This window comes from Nanorana parkeri, unplaced genomic scaffold (assembly GCF_000935625.1).
Source record: "Nanorana parkeri isolate BGI_ZX_2015 unplaced genomic scaffold, ASM93562v1 scaffold25, whole genome shotgun sequence".
NCBI classification, from domain to species: domain Eukaryota; kingdom Metazoa; phylum Chordata; class Amphibia; order Anura; family Dicroglossidae; genus Nanorana; species Nanorana parkeri.
In genome coordinates, this window is record NW_017306293.1 from 863,750 (window position 1) to 881,188 (window position 17,439).

The window sequence follows — 17,439 nt, forward strand, 5'->3', positions numbered from 1 at the left end:
AGAGGTGAGCGAACCTGGTATGTGTTCGCTCACCTCCCGATCTACTGAGCCGACCTGTGACAGTCTCATTGTCACAGGTCGGCTAGAACTATGAGGTGAGTGGAAATCACTCATCTCATAGTTCTCCTTTAAGTCTAGGGGTAGAGGAATAAGTTGTAATATTTATTCCTCACTGTGACCATCTCCCTTCATCTGTACGACCGGCATTCAAAACCTCTACTATACAGCGCTCAGGTCGGCAGTCACTTGCTGATGTCATCATATACAATACCCGCTCGTTGTTCTTGAGGACTGTAAGATCCTCCCAACAAACCGGAGTCTTGTAGACAAGAGAACACCTAAAGCCTCTGTGAAAATTAAAGTATTAGACCTTGTTCCTCTACCCCACACTGCCGCTGGCTCCTAGGCGATCTGCAATGTGTCCCCAAAGTGACGGTTTGAGAGAACGGATCCTGAGGGCAGGGCAGCGATCGACTGCTGTACCTGCCTGGCAAGACAGTGTGAGGAGGTGGGAACTTGAGTGGTCTGTGTGCCAGTAGATGCACACAGTACAGCTCAATTATCGGTCGGGGGACACTCATGGGGTTCTCCTTTGCAACCTGCTAGGCAAAGGAGACACCCGTAAACAGGAGGGCAGCGGCCGCAGTACATAAAGTAAAAAAAAAAATGACATAGGAAGAAAAGGGAAAAATAAAAAGCTACACAGGTACAAGTGGATCTCCTCCTGGAGAATTAAAAAAAAAAGTTGGTTTTAATATCACTTTAAATCTTATTTTTGTTACTTTTTACCTAAGCTAATGAAGCTGCCTAATTATGCACACCTCACTATTGGGTTTGAAACACTAAGGCTGGGCACACATGTTACAACCATCGCAAGACTTTTGTCTTGCGATGGTTGTAAGGTACTTAAAAAAACGTACGATCTGCCTATCTTGCATAGGCAGATCGTACTTGCGATGATCGCAAGCCACGCCCCCTGAGGGGCGGGCTTCCGATGACCGCAATGCCGAACGGGCAGTGTGCGCTTGCGCACACCGGCCTGTACGGCTGTTATCGTACGGACATGCCACAAACCCGCCGAACATCGTACGATGCTCGGCGGGTTTTCGAACATGTCCGTAAGTTTAAAGTCGTGCGACCTTACAGTAGTAGAGGTCGCACGGCTTCCACACACCTTACGATAATCATACGATCGCGGGATTTCCCGCGATTATCGTAAGGTGTGTGTGGGGACCCTAAGCCATATTCCCACTCAAAAAAGTATAACTGGGTTTAAACCTGTAAAATGTGTATAGCAATAAAAAGGTCAGAATTCTGACTAATTGTGACATGCTATACCACATTGCCAACCCCACACACATTATACCGCAGAAGTTTACAAAGTTCCCATTTATCAGTTGTAGGTGCTCTTCCATTGTTGTTCATGAATTGTAAAACATATTTAATCATTTCAGGACCATAGGACATTTATGTTCTAATCTTGAAGTGGTTATACCAAGATCATGGCGGCGGCTGCTGCTGCGGCCATGATCTTGGTGTAATTGTTCTTAAGACCAGGTGGAGGGCTTTTGAGTACAAATGATCTGAGTGGCATGTGTGCTTAATCATTTGCATTGGAGGGCAGGGGAGACATCAGACCCATGATTTCTCCAGAAAAAAAACCTGTCACCTCTCAGTGCTATCACATAGGGGCTGTTAAGCATCACCTATGGATAATTTTGAATAACCTGGTTTTCCACCATTGTACGAGCATTCACAATTTTAAGGTTTGGCTTGCTTGGTATATTTTTACTTGACCCAATTTCTTCTATTGTATTGTCAGGAATGTGGAACTCCAATTGCCTGATGGCCCGTAACATGCAGTGCCGGGCAGGTAGTTTTTTTCTTTTGTTTTTTTTTTCTCCTACATTTGCAGCCCTGCTTTGGGCAAGCAGCAGGGCTAAATGTAGAGATACTTTTGTACAAATGATCTCAAGTGGCTGTACAGCCGCTCAAGATCACTTGAACGTAGCCTGATTGTCACTCCCCCTCCCCATACACTGCATCTCTCCCCGGCCGTCGTCTCGGTCACCACCTGCTGGCTCCCACCCAGTTGTGGTCCTTGGTGTCCCCCGCTCTTCTGGGGGACGCGGCACCACGGCAAATTAGATCATATTGGAGAGTGGAGAACGACCATTCTCCGCTCTGCTTTGTGTAAACACTGAGACGGGAGAGCTGCACTCCCAGGCTTCCTACCTCAGCTGTCACAGGAGATCCAGCACAGTGCTGTGCTAGAACTCCTGTATTGGAGGTGACCGGTTCAATAAAGAGAACCTGTCACCTCCGAATGCTATCACATGAGCTTGTTAGCTCCTGTGTGATGGCAATAAAGTTAAGTGAAAAAATTAAAAATTTAAAAATATAAAGTTACTAGTGATAAAGTAAAAAAAAAATGTATAAAGTTAAAAGAAAAGATACACATTTTAAAAAGTAAAAAAAAATAAAGCAAATAAAAATTTTAAAAATTAAAACCAACCCCACTGCCTTGCTATCTGCATGCGAATTTACTTGTTCGTATGGCACTGTGTGCCATATTGTGGTAGCTGGTTAGCAGCGCCCTCTAACACACACATTAGGGTAAGTTCACTTTACCAAGACGTCCGCTAGTACGGGTGCACTATCTGTACCCCATATTGCCATCCAGTGCTACCCTGTGCCATGTGTTCTGAATTTCACTTGCAAATTAGCACTGTTAAATACAGTTTTTTTGATTAAGCTTATTTTTTGTATGACAAGTACGTAGATTGTCGTGGGGGCAAGCAGATTGGGCCCCGACTTTAGTCCTTGGACGTGTGTTTGTTCACATTTATTGAAGTGTAGTCCTCCTAAGAATATTGGTTTGATAAACATTTGTGCAAATATCATGCAACATGGGCCTATGCCTTCCAATATGTTTGTTTGGGGAGTACATTTTCTATCTAAAAATTCAGATTTTAATGTGTGAAAAATGAGAAAATTGCTCCAGTACTAAGGTGGTTAAAGAGCAAATGTATTTGTATCAGCTTGAGGTACAGGTTGGTCCTGGAGTTGCGAAGATGCGGCAGTGTGATGTGCAGCGTAACAAAGTTGGAACTGGAGGAAAAGAGAATGACTTAAAAGTCTGGGATTTGGAAAGAGCAGAGGAGCCCATCTTCAGAGCCAAAAATGTAAGTGGGTTAATATGTTCTATGATAAACAGCTGTAAAACTATCCAGATGTAGAATGTTTACAATGTATTAAAGTCTCAGGCTAGGTTCACACCTAGGCGATTTATAGGGCAAAACACAGATTCGAATTGAAGTCAATGGAGGCTGTTCACACCTTTTGCGGTTTGTCACGTGGACGAAATTGCCTGTTGCGAAAAAAGGCGCAGGAGCTATTTTCGAGCGGTTGTTGTGCGGTTTGGGTCCCATAGACATCTCAATGCATTGACAACCGTGCGGTTTTCATAGAACAGTCGTGCAAACAAAAATGCGCGGAAACAGCTCAGTCGCATAGGTGTGAATCTAGCCTCAGATACCTTCTGCTTATATGAATTGCAGTAAATACAGATTACAAACAATGATGGTTAAATTATGCCTACCACAATGCCTGCTTAACTGTTAAAACAGGTGACCTAAGCATCTGTGTTTGAACATCAGGCAGCCATAATTGCGTCGATGGCATCAGTTTGAAAAATAGTTAATTTCTAGGTACATTCTTGCTTGCAGCCCTTTAGCACTTAGGCCCTATTCACATTCATGTGTTGTGGTAATGCACCTTACATGTATGTTGTGGCACTGTTAATTTCCAATAACATGCTAAAGGAATGCATTGCAGCATGCATTGCTAAAAATGGTGCATGTCCATTCTGCTGCCTTGGCAGCCCAGTCAAATGAATGGTCCCCCTTAGTCATATTTAATATAATATAAATGTAGCTATTTTAAATGCTGATTAAGTCACTTACAATGGACGCTGTTTCTTGATGTTTAAAGGCTTTAACTTCCTACTGAACCAGCTGGTTCCCTGAGTACTGACTCTGATATCCTGTTTTATGGTGGCTCCTTTCCTATGAAGCCACCCTTGTGTGTCTCCACTGGTGATGAGCCCTGGGCTTGGTGCAAACCCAGTTCACCTGAGTTTGCCCAAGCCCACTCATTGTTACAAACCACCCTCCCCCTGCACGCCCCCCAATCAGTTGAGGAGAGGCACATTTACCGCCCTGCAACTATACATCACAAAGGAGTGCGGAATGCTCCCATCGCCACTGATTGAGATAGGAGGGGGGAGTGGCATTCACAGTTTTGAGTGGACTTGTTGAGAACCCAGTTTGCCTGAGATCACCCAAGTCAAGGCTGGCCCCTAGTCTTCACAAACACGGGCACAGCAAGGCAAGCCTCTCTCTCTCTGCTCCCCACTCCTCTCTTCAAGCTAGTAGATGGACACCTGCTGGAGATGGCTCTGTCCCCATGTGATCTTGTTCTGGACAGGAAGCTTAGGGAAGCTGAGCCAAGTGTTCAGAAATGTGATAATTAAGTGCATGGGCGACAGGTTAAAGAAAAACTTTACTGAGCAATGTACATTTATTAGATCTGTATTCATTATTAAAAAAAATGAATACTACTTTAACATGTAGGTCGTTGGGGGAGCCCTCCGCACACCTCACAGCAGTCCCGGCCAGATAAGAGAATATGGTGCTCGCAGTGATATTAGTTCACGGATGGTGCCGTGCAGACATAGAACAAGCAGGGAATCACCAGCACTCAATAATGTAAGCAAAATATGTCCCTTTTAATGGACAGAAGCGTCATAGAATTCTATAGATTCTTTTTTTGAATTCTATGACGCTTCTGTCCATTTAAAGGGACATATTTTGCTTACATTATTGAGTGCTGGTGATTCCCTGCTTGTTCTACTACTTTAACATGACACAGGTTAAAGTGTGAAATAACATGCTTGCTTTAACAGAACAGAAAGGTGTATACGGGCTCTCAATCAGTGGGTGGCTGGGGAAACTTGAGGCTACACTGGTTGAAGCAACAAGCCAGGCAATGTGGGGACATTGCCTCAGTAGACCTATTTTTGCAGGTCGCACTGGACCGGAATGCAGGCACTAATGTGCCTGAGTTCCGGGTGCGGCTGATAGCACCGTAGGCGGGGGGCATGACTCCGGTGCCATTGACTTCAATACAACCCCACACCCCCTCCGGCCCCTGACTGCAGGGAGTCGGCCGGCTAGCATTTTTTTATTTAATGCAATATTCTTATGAACATAGAAGTTTGCCCTGCAAACATTCAAATATCGCATTATATTTATTTTAGCTGAGGAATGATTGGCTAGATCTCCGTGTACCTGTGTGGATTCGTGACCTGGATTTCATCCCAGAGACAGACAAAATAGTCACCTGTACAAGCTATCATCAAGTAAGTGTTAAACCTCTCAGATTCTATTATCTCAGACTCACTGTGCTTTTTTTGACAGCATAGGGATCTTTTGAAAGGGCTATTTAACTAGGTTTTCCAAAGGTCTTTACTCGAAAGCCCCTTCTAACCAAAGTAAGATATTACCCTTTTGGCTTAAAGCAAACCTCCAACCCTGGATATGACTAACAGCCTTAATACATTTAGGAAATGATAGGTGGAAAAATTTGTCACAAAATTTTGGGGTTTAATAAGGAGTTGCGCTAATATTGCGCAACATAAAAATTTTCAACTACCACCATTTTATTCTATAGGGTCTTGGCATTCAGAAAATATATAATGTTGGGGGGTTTTACGTTTTTCAGGCCTAAAATGTAGAATATAACATGGGTGCAAAAATTGAAAAAAGGGCCTCAGTCATGAAGGGGTTAATCTGATCGGTATCATTGGGCCAGGAGTTAAGGGGACAGGTAATGATCTGCAGATGTTGAGAAAACAATGCAAGGTGGCTCCTATACGTTGAGGCTCATATATGACTTTGGAGATGGACTGTGGGGAGATCCACAGAACACACGCATACATTGTGCGACTGTCTTAGCCAGAAGGGAAATGTTCAAAGCATAAGATTTCATGAGCATGTATATTCTTACATAAAGCTCAGTGGACTTTGTGCATTTCTTCTAGATCTGTGCTGTAATATATCATAAAATATCTTCAGCACGTTTTTTTTGTGTGCGCAGACGTTACTACTGGTAAAGACTGGTCACTGCTGCTCTTCTGATTGTGCAGGTTTGCTGGTAGTGGATTGGCCTGCCGGATCCCTCTCACAGCTCTGCTCTCCGCATGTTGTATGTACAGCACAGTGATATTGTCACCACTAACTGTACAAGGCAGTGTCTAAGTATGAAAAGGCATTTGATGCACGTTCTTTGTGGCTATTAAGAAATGTTTTTTAAATGATTTGTTCCCAGAGTTAAGGGTTAATTGGGTACACCTTTTTGCCAGATGATTCTGTTGTGTTCTGGCTTCTAGGGTTGACAGGTGTGGGATTTTACTTTCTGCTGTCAGCCATCAAATTTGCAGTAATAACACTGCTGCTGGGTTTTGCTTGGAATGCTGCGAGTTGGCAACTATCCACACCTTTAGTGGCTAGACATGCAAGGTTTATAACCGAGCCCTGCCAGAAAATGCCCCTCTGTGATTGTGTCAGCCAAGCAATACTAGTCTGGGTTCTAAAATAAATATAACAGGAGCCTGGCATTTGTACCTGCTTGCTTAAGTAAAAATACATTTAGCTGGGTGTTTAGCCATTCTGTCCATCCCAAAATTCAGGAGTATGACCTAAAGCGCCAATCAATCAGTCACCACTGTCATAGTACTTAGAAGAAAGTATTTGCAGCACAGTGACGGTGTTTAGATTAGCTAGAGCCTTTCCAGCATATCGTATATTGATATTAGTAGTTATTAACCCTTTCGCTGCCAAGGACGTATGGCATACGGACCTACAAAAGTGCTTCCAGCTGGCCAGGTCAGTATGCCATACGGACCTGGCATTTACAGTTCTACTATAAGCTGATGGTCGCTTTAGCGACCATCAGCTTATAGTATAACTGTTCAGCAGACTGTCCCCTTTAAATTAATAGCTGTCATCAGCGGCTCAGAAGCCGCTGATGACCGCTATTATCAAAAATACCGGGCTCCCCCCCCCGCCGGCATCTGGAGTCTCTCATCCACAAATCAATAGGAAAAAATTGCAGAAAATTAAAAAATGGCTTGGCCAGCTGATTTGAAAAATGTTCCGGAGGGCTTGGCAGCGAAAGGGTTAAAGCTAGTGTAAGTAACAATTTAGCTAAACCCTTAGACTTGAAAAATACATAAGGCACGTAGAAGCCATGTTTCACAGCAAGGAAGAAACAATATTGTTTTCACAAAGTGTATGTCAAACCAAAAACATATATTTTCAAGTTTTGAATAAAGTGGGGAAGGATTAGAACTCGTCAGTTTTTTATTGCTATCTGGGGCTCCATTAGAGTGTCACTCTGACTTCCTGTCCTAATAACAGTTTCACCGGACAGGAGGTAAAGAAAGAAAGTCAGCAGCTCTCGGAATGTGTTAGCAATCAAACTCCTATAAGGTTTTGTACTGCATGCCATCATATCCTTCTAACTGCTTTTGTGGATGCTCGGAGCCTGGTACTATGTTTCATATCTGGTGGAGCTACCCTCCCACGTCGAAGTTATGGATTAGAGCAGGGGTAGCAAACCTCCAGCTGTGGCCCTCCAGCTGTGGTGGAACTACAAATCCCATGAGGCATTGCAAGATTCTCACAGCCACAGACATGACCTTCCGAAGAGATGCATCGTGGGATTTGTAGTTTCACCACAGCTGGAGGGCCGGAGGTTTGCTTCCCCTGGATTAGAGTTTATAATCTGAATCGAGTCTGTCAATACACACGGGGCAGAGCGGCGGGATCGGAGATGACAGACTGCAGCAGGGAAGAGAAAGGCAGTTGGGGTATGTGTGTGTTTGTGGGGGGGGGTTGAATTGGCTGAGCAGAGTTGTGATGGCGGACAGGGGGAGGAGCAGCTATGCAATGGGTAGAGTTGCGATGGCGGGGGGGACCGGCTGAGCACCGGGCAGAGGTGCGGCAGGCTTAATCAACTAATCGATAATGAGAATCACTGACAACGGTTCTCATTATCTCGATTTTAGCGATTAGTTTTTGAAGCCCTAACTCCGACCTTGCACTTTGAGATTGTCAAGAACCGTCTCAATAATGTTTTGGTCAATCAAAAGCTGACGGCACTGTTGTCGGAAACTCATAACCATTTCTTGGCAACCATGGATTCACTACTCCAGGCCACCTCTTTTTGTTTTGATTTGCTATCTGTGTGAGGCTCTTATGCTCCTGTTCTTTTCTCTTCCTTTTTTTCATTGCTTTTCTTTAGTCTTTTTGCTTTCTTACTTTCCCTCTTGAGTCTTTTCTTCTCTTTTATTCATTGTCTTTCACTTTTCTTTCTCTTGAATTCCTTCTCCCCTGGCATTTGCCGTACTGACTGTTTTGTGCCATATTTCTTATGTTGTATTCTGATTGTGTGTACTTTTAAGCATCTAACCTTTTCATTTTGCTTTTATGGTGATTCCTGTTGTGTCTTGTGCTTCTCTATTTTATATTGGCGTCCTTATCCCCTTGGTGGTTGACCGCAGTGGAATGTTCTCCATATGCTGTTTTGTATTGCTTTGCGCAGTGTTTCTTTCAAATCCTTGCTCTGTGATTGTGATTATCTGTACCCGTGTTTAAAAAACCTGTAATAAAACTATTGCGGAATAAAAATCTGTCGGCGGTTCTATCCTTCCCTAGCTTTACTTAAGAAAAGCATTTTTCTCTGCATTGACAATGTCAGCAGAACAGGATGTAAGGGGAAATCTCTCCAATGGAGCTCTGGATAGCAAAAAAACTTAACGGATTCCAAACGTTACCTACTCTATCCAAAACTAGAAAAGTTTTTTTGACATGAAATCATTTCTTGATAGTGATGTGCAGTAATCATATATATGGGTAAGATGACACACACCAAAGTGGGTGTTTGGTGCATTTTTTCAGTCCCTGCCCAACCACCCCCCTTCCCCTGCCAAACGTCACCAAGTCTGAAAGGGTATACTGAAACAAATGGCCCAGCACACATTTCTTGTTTGTCATGCAGTGGACATATTGACCCGGACTTTCCATGGAGTGTTTGAGCTGTGCTAGGCCATTCACTTCAATGGCTTCCCCTAACTAGAAGAGGGATAGTAGAATGCGTCAAGCAGGGCTGAAACTATGTGGGTGCTCCCCCTTTTGTATGTAGCCTAATGAAGGTACATTTATCTGATTTGCAAACAATTTTTGCCTCCTACCACAAAAACAATATTTTCTGTTCTACACTGCAAGCTGGTCAGAGCAAGACTAGAGCTTCCCTAAACAGTGCTTTTACTGATGATTTCTTCTCTAGGTTAGAGTTTATGACCCCAATACTCCACAAAGACGACCAGTTCTGGAAGCTTTATTTGGTGAGGATCCACTGACCGCACTGAGCATTACTCCAGATGGCAGGTATTTTAGTTTCTTTTACTAGCCCTTTATTTCTCTGCAGCAAATTATTCCTATATGACAATGATGTAAAAAAGACAGCAACGCTCTGTGTGTGGCCTTATAGCTTATTGCACTGTAAGTTAGAAAATGAAGGAAGAATGTGAATTCTCAAAAAAAAGGGACAGTTATGCATGTACTTGTATTTGACCTGTTTAATGTATCTATGTAGTTCAATTAATCTTTAGGTTTGACAGAAAAGTATTTGACTGCATTGCTGTGAATCACTGGGATAAAACTTCTTGTGAATAAAAAACAATTCCTTCAGAACTGAAATGGCTCACGTTTCGGTAGTTACTGGCACTTGCTTTTCTCACTGACTTTCTATATTTCTTAGAAAGTGAGAGATTTTCCCAATCCTGGCTGCTCAACAGTCTCACTCTTCTTGTTGCAGGAATAACTGCCTCAATCTTACTGTTTTTATAATCATGTTAAAAAAAAAAAACTGACATGGATAGCTAGTAGTAGCCAGTCACATTCAACTGGACTTGATCTGTAATGTTGACCTGTAGAATTTGCCTTCCTCCTTGGAATGGCAGCCAAAAGCAGATACTGCTCTATGTGGGTAGATTTCCTCTGTTTCTCGATGTCCAAGTAACCAAATTTTATGAGAAAAAGTTTATAGACTGTTTCCTAGAAGAAAATGTAAAAGCCATTGTACATTGGGGTAAAGCAACCTCTAAACAAATGTATGGCCCAAACATAGGAGGACATATTCTACAGGTTTTCTACTCTGTAGTTTCCCTACACCCTGAGGAAAAGGAAAATTCTTTCAAGGTTAGTGAACATTTTTGACACAGACAACTGGTCTGCAAGAGGCATGAAAGAGGCCATCTATGTCAAACTGGGACAGCTATCCCTAGTAGGGGTGTGGGCCTTCAACAACTGTCTTCCACACATTATGCCTCTTTCCCCAGCAATTTGACAACACTTCACACCTTTTAGCCATGTTAAGGTGGTAGTAAACCATTGTGAGATAGGTATATTTTTGTCATAACGTGCAAGTATGTCCCCCTCCCCACCACTACTGGGTTATCAGGCATACTCTTTGTTGCTGTGAGTTGCTGTGAATGAGCAGAGTGTGTACAGTGCACACAGAAAATAAAAATTAACTAGGAGAGAGGTATTTATTTTTTAACTTCCACCTTAAGGGCTCCTTCACACGTGTTGAAAATTTACCGCACAATCAACGCGCCTATAGCGTTAAGGCATTCGGCAGGCGTCAAAATGCTTGGAAAATGCCCTACCCCCAAAAATTATAAAATTATTATAAAAAAGTGTAAACAAACTAAAAATTAAAACGGGATGGGGCCCCCCTCCCGATCCATACCAGACTCTTTAGGTCTGGTCAGAAAGTTAGGAGGGCTATAAATGTAGGGTATGTTCCTATGAATCCTTATAACTGAAGAAGTGGCTTGAATAAGCTACAAAAATGTTTTCATTGTTACAGAACTAGTCCAGTTAAATGTGACTACTACTAGCTGTACCATGACCTGGATGAATGAGAATCTTCAGACAGCTGACAGGGATAGTGCAACATGCCACCAACTTCACTGACCCTTTAATTTGCTGTATTTTAATTTTAAACTCTTTACTTTCATATACAGGTCCGTAGTGGTTGGAAATTCTCATGGTAACATGGGGGTAATTGACTTGAGGAAAGGTAAGGATTTTTTAAAGAATAAGTGTACTCTCTTAATACCATGGCTCCTTCAAGATATCAAGGCAAATAAATTGCCAGCTTTTTCTACTGTTTCCTGGGAGCTCTGCCAGAAACCTCAACTGTCCAGCCAGTTCAGATTTCCTGTCCAATGGATGTGGAACAAAATACATTCCTCTATATATGCATGCTTCAGCTCCTGAGTCTCCTGTCTGTAGTCATGACTGGTGAGCAAGCAGATTAAAAAAAATATCCAGAGCTGTTCCCCACATACAACAGGAATGCAAGCTCTTTCTCTCCATCCCGTCTCTGAATTTTCCCCCGATTTAACTGCACAGTGCAGTGGAGACCATATAATTGTGTTATGATTATAAGCTGCAGAAAAAGGTTTGATGGGTATGAGGAACAAAAAGAGTTAAAAAAATGTTTTTTCATAAGGTGCATGCATCTATTGTCAGTAATGTCCCTTTGTTGAATGATTGTGTATTTTTCTACTCTTAGGTAAGCTCTTATGTGCCCTGAAGGGCAGTGCTGGTTCTGTGCGCTCCATCCAGTGTCACAAGTCTATGCCTGTTGTTGCTTCCTGTGGCCTAGATAGGTTTATGCGGCTCCATAGCCTCAATGACAAGAAACTTCTACACAAGGTAAGTATCGGAGGTTTTATGACAAAAGATGGTCAGCAGTGGCAGACCTATATTGCTATTATAAAAGGTGTGCATTAGCAGAAATGTGCAAAGAGAAATATGGCAGAAATGCCACAACAGTCATGCAGCTAGCGTTTTAGAAGCAGGGCTCACCAGTGGTACCGTTTGTTTATTAGTGTATTGCAATGTCAGCACTGCAGTATAGTTCCTGAGACCTGTCACCTGTTTACAATAAGTTGGATACTTTACTGCAAGAATAGCAGACGTGCAGCCAACAAAGTTTTTTGTATGTGGCTAGGAAGGAATGAAAGATGTCTTTTAGAAGAGCATTAAGAATTATAAAATATTTTACGAGCTTATCAAATCTTTTATTTTGGATTAATTCACAAAGTTACTACACATTTATTTTTCTAAATCCTTATCTTAAATCGCAACTAGTTACTATTTTGTGCTCTACACAATTGTTATAGCAAATTTTAGGTTGAGTTTCATGCTTCATTTCATCCACTTGGAGCTTTCTCACTTTTTGCCTGTTGGCATCATTACAGTGTTCAGCTACATTAATACCTCCTGTGTGTTGCAGTTGAAGTGTGTTATGTTTTAGGTGAATTCTAATTGCATTATTTTGATTCCCTATAGATGTCTTGCAGGGAACTGCACCAAAGGTGTAGAATGCACAACACCAAACCAAATTCACATCTCTGCCTTTTTGTGCAATGCATATAAAATTATCTCCTTCCTAAATTTTCTATAGGAATGAATGTTAATGTATATAAAAAGGCCTGAAACACATCTAAAATTGTGTTTGTAATGCATGAAAACTGCATAGAAGTAATTGTTGCCTTAGGTTTAACATTGCCTTTTGATGATGGATACATCCTTGTAATGTTATACAAAGGAAAGCTGCTGTTTTTCATAATAAATGGAATCCCAGTTAAGCTTTTTTTTTTTGTTTCCCCCAGGATAAGTAAATACAGTGAAATGTATGATAGTACAGAGGCTGTCTTGTACTTATCTGACTAGCATGGATTTTCTTTCTTTTGTGTCCCAACAGGTGTACCTAAAGTCACGGTTAAATTGCCTCCTGTTGACATCACATGATAAGTGGGAGGTAAGCTTGAAGCGTGCTGCCAAGGCCTACAATGGCTTTTATTAAAGACTAGCAAAACTGTGACTGTTTCAGAACAGGAATGTTTTTGCTTGTGGTCAGGGTGGCCAGGGAGAGAGGCAATGTAGACAGGAGTGTGTTGGTCGAGAAGAGATTCACCGTAAGTAGGGGTGGGGTGACCAGGGAGGGAATTGCTATGAGGCGGGTAAATGCAGTGCAAGTTGAGGCGGGATATGTAGTGTAAACGATAGTGAGCTGGTTATGAAGGGATATGGTGTAAAGAACGGGTGAGTTGACCGGGGAGGCAAGCAGTGTGAGTAGAGAGGGGTGATAGAGTGAGGTTGCTGGGAATGAAGGTGTGCACTGTGAGCAAAGTGTAAGGTAGCTAGAGAGGGATATGTAAAGAGTTGGGAGGTTATGTTGCTGGTAAAGGATGCAGCATGCACAAGGATGATGTGGCATGGGTTGAGGTGGCTGAGGAAACATGAGCAGGAGGTGAGGTGGCCCAGGCAGTGATGGAGTGCGAGCAGGATTGAGCTTTTATATTAATGATTTTCTTAAATCCCATGTGATAGTACACCACGTACTGGAGATCAATCTCTTATGGTGTACTTTGACATGTATTCTTATTTTACATGCATGTATAGTTTGAATGACATTGAATTGATCGTGAAATCTCCTTAACACCTTGGTTGATCTTCCCCACATAATAGTGGGGTATTTATATTTTTCTTGGATATGATTTTATTGTTGCCCTTGTCTATCACCATGGAAACGGAAAGTGATGGAGAGACCAAACATTTACAGTTGTTACCAAAACATGTGTTTCTATTGAGATTTCCCCTCATCTTCTGGTGACGACAAAATGGGATTTCCTCTTACCACCTGTTACATTTCTGGGACAAAAAGTGAAAGGATATCTCCCCAACAAGACAGACATCAAAAATTAAAATCCCTTCTCAATCCAAAACTTTAAACCGTTTTGGCTATACATACATTTTAACCTAAAGGCTTTTACAGAGTCATGATTTTGGCACTTGCATGCAGCTGTTTCTGGCTTAATGGTATAAAGGGGTGAAACCTCTAAATAATAAATAAATATATCAATCTAGTCGTGTCCACCAGCCGTCACATAAATGTGAATGCTTGGCTGAGCGTTCATGTTCATGCCTTCATAGGGGTAAAATAGTAATGATCAAATTTGTATCCTCTGAGTGTTTAGTCCTCCAGTAAATTTAGGATGGTGATGTCTGCAGTTACCCAAGATGTGGTCATTCACTAATCTGGCTGAAAACCTCCTAGATCTGGTGACTGTTATCCCATATTTACTAAGTGGGGTACTAAAACTCATGGGTACTAAAAAATACTCTGCAGTTTTATGATTTAAAAAAAAAAAAAACTTTTCTGCTGTAATTAAAAAGCTTGCGGCTGGAGAGACTGACCCTATTGCGGATACTAGCGACAATTATGCAAATCAGGAATGTGAGAACTCAAATTACTGAAGCCATTGGATCAATATGACCGTGTAGTAACTAGTATTTCCAGCCGGGGAGGTCAGCAGTGGGTGCTTCATAGGCACCCTGTAAGGATATAAATATGGAAGCTGACTTTTTATAAAGGTGCACATTCCTAGTCTGTAATTTTTACTAAAAAGAAATACATTATATCCGTACACTATAGAGAGAAAGATGCGCAACTGATTCATGGTTTGTACTCTAAATGTTAGAAAGCATTAATAGTATAAATATAGTCCTCTGTTGCCTTGAGTGATGAATAATTTTGGTTTGTTCACCATTGGGTGTTATACCGTGACGTTGAAAAATTCCAGAAAAATAAATACTACCTACAAGAGATCAGTGTTGCAACACAGCACAGTAAATGTAGGTTATGGGTGGGACAAATGCATGCTAATTATACATTAAGTTAATATAATTTGACTCATCAGGAAGAAGAGTTGACTCCACTCCCTACACAAGATGTGAAGGATGAAGAAGATGATGAAGTCTGGGGTAACTTGGAGACTGTGATGGAGAAAAACTCTTCTGAGAAGCAAGGAGGAAAAAGGGAGAGTGCTTTAGAGAATACAAGTGCAAATACTCCTAAAAAGAAGAAAAGGAAGGGAGTATAAATTATTTCAAATGTGGCAAATAGAAAAACATCCTCAAAGACTGCCACTCTTTTTCTTACAAGCAGTGACGAAACAGGACAGCACACTGAACTTATTGAGTTCCATTGAACTTTATTTACCCTTCCTACAGTTTTCTTGCCTCCATATACAATAAGTGGCATGTTTGGACATCAGCTGAATTACACAATCTGAATGGTTTGTTATAGATGAGAAACAAAAATACATTTCTGTATTTGATATTTTACATATGTACATAATTACTAAACTTATTATCTTTTATGGCTAAAAAAATGTAAACATGAACTTTATGAAGTGCTTTTTGGGTGTTTACTGTTAGTGTATGTAAACCCTAACAATGAACTTCCCTTGTTCGGATGCTTATACAGTATTTTTGTATTCACTTCCTGTGGTCTAACTGTTATTTGCTAGCATTGTTTCCAGCTCTCTGTGGGGTATAGAACACCTCCCCCTGTTATGGAGAGAGGGAGGTGTTTGATAGTCCCAAAACAGTTCCTGTTCCAGGGTGATAACACTGCTCCATACGGTATGGTGAGTGAGCGTTGTCTCCCTACTACAGGAAGGATCACTAGCTGAAAAAGGAAAAAAAGAAAACAAATGCAGCCACCACGTCTAAGCACTGGCATGCTAAAATATATAAACATTTTTGTTCTTGGGAACAGTAAGCCAACAATCAGGGTTGTATACAAGGCTTGTTGATGCTATTTATGTAAGGGTAAGATGGCAGATCAGAATTGATAATAATTAGAATAAAGCTGTGACTGTAGGGCCTGTTTTTTTTTCTTACACATATATTCTGTACCACAATCCCAATGTGTTCATCTTCAGTGTTCATGTTACTGTGCCTCTTCCCAACCATGAGAGTAAAACATAATAGTTTAAATACATAACTATGAATGCTGTTTTATTTGGAAGCAGTTTGTTTATTTTCAGGAAACTTAAAACTGGACTTTTAATTATGCCTCACATGGGGCAGCAGGGTTTGGCAGCATTGCAGAATAACATTATTACTCTGTACCTTTTTTATGCCATCAGTAAAAGACACTCTATATCTATTGATCTAAGATGTGGATATATATTTATATATTTTTTATTATAGCCATTTATAACTCTCTAGCCCTACTGTCTTTGCCCTGCCCCTTTCATTCATTCAATTTTAAGTTTTTATGATACTCATCCGGAATCTAAGTTTAATATAAATCATCATTTCAGTGTGTGGATAACAGTTGACCGGATTTTTGTTTGTGTGGATGCAGTAGGTCCTATTGACATGTGTTTTCACTGCAGGCAAAACAGGTCAAACACAACTGACTTCAGTGCACTTGGGACACAATCCAACTGGTTACCTATTTTACATTACCCAAATGCTGAATGCAGCTCAGACATGTACTCCAGCTATGTGGAAGCAAATGACCCCCCCCCTCCATACTGTTACTTTTACCCTTCATAATAGAGAGGAGACATTTTGTAACATGGTTCCCTTGAACATTGTGTGTGTGTGTGTGTGTGTGTGTGTGTGTGTGTGTGTATATATAATTACCCGCCCACCAGAAACGTATAGCCTTGGTATTTTTAAACTCCCTTGCCCTCCCTGGAAGTACTATATACCGTATTTTTCGCTCCATAAGACGCACTTTTTTCTCCCCAAAGGGCGAGGGGAAAATGTGTGTGCGTCTTATGGAGCGAATCCCTATCGCCCGATGCCCGGAACATGCAGTTTCAGGTCCCGGGCGAATCGTTTTTTGTACATTTAGCCCTGCTAAAGCAGAGCTAAATGTACAGTGGGAGCAGCTGCTCTTTTAATACAAGTGATCTAATCAGATCACTTGTAAAATAAAGCCGTGAAGTCACCATTTTAGATATTATGTAAGGAACGTCTGAGCAATGGAACACGAAAAGTTTTATTTTTTTTAGTAATAGGCTAATTGTGATGTTTTCCATTGAATAAAAATGTGTACTGCTCAACACAGTGCTGTAAACTAGATGCAAAAATCATCCAATATGTGTACCTGGGATGTGTCTAATAATAATAATAAAAATAAAAATAATAAAAATAAAAACAGTACAAACACAGCCTTTTGCATTTAAATGCTTGTGTGAGCAGCTCTGCATGTGTATGTAGAAGGCAGTGTTTGACAATGATGCCTGTCTATGTTGGCCTTTAGAGCAGGGGTAGCTATACTCTCCAGACATCCAGTTGTGGTGAAACTACAAATCCCATTAGGTCTTGCAAGACTCCCATTAGGTCTTGCAAGACAGCCATAGACATTACTTCCAGAGGCAGATGCATGATAGGATTTGTAGTTTCACCTTTTTTTTTCTTTTTTTTTTTT

At 41.3% G+C, this 17,439-nt stretch overlaps 1 protein-coding gene across 1 annotated transcript in view; it reads left to right on the plus strand.

Annotated features, from left to right (window-relative positions):
• Positions 1 to 15,088, plus strand: part of WDR74 (WD repeat domain 74) — a 20,090-nt gene extending 5,002 nt beyond the window's left edge. Inside the window, exons 5-11 of the mRNA XM_018564853.1 lie at positions 3,042 to 3,185; positions 5,321 to 5,422; positions 9,412 to 9,512; positions 11,156 to 11,211; positions 11,710 to 11,852; positions 12,907 to 12,963; positions 14,906 to 15,088. Coding sequence (XP_018420355.1) covers positions 3,042 to 3,185; positions 5,321 to 5,422; positions 9,412 to 9,512; positions 11,156 to 11,211; positions 11,710 to 11,852; positions 12,907 to 12,963; positions 14,906 to 15,088 — 786 coding nt within the window. The remainder of the gene's footprint in view (positions 1 to 3,041; positions 3,186 to 5,320; positions 5,423 to 9,411; positions 9,513 to 11,155; positions 11,212 to 11,709; positions 11,853 to 12,906; positions 12,964 to 14,905) is intronic.
• The last annotated feature ends 2,351 nt before the right edge of the window (positions 15,089 to 17,439 follow it).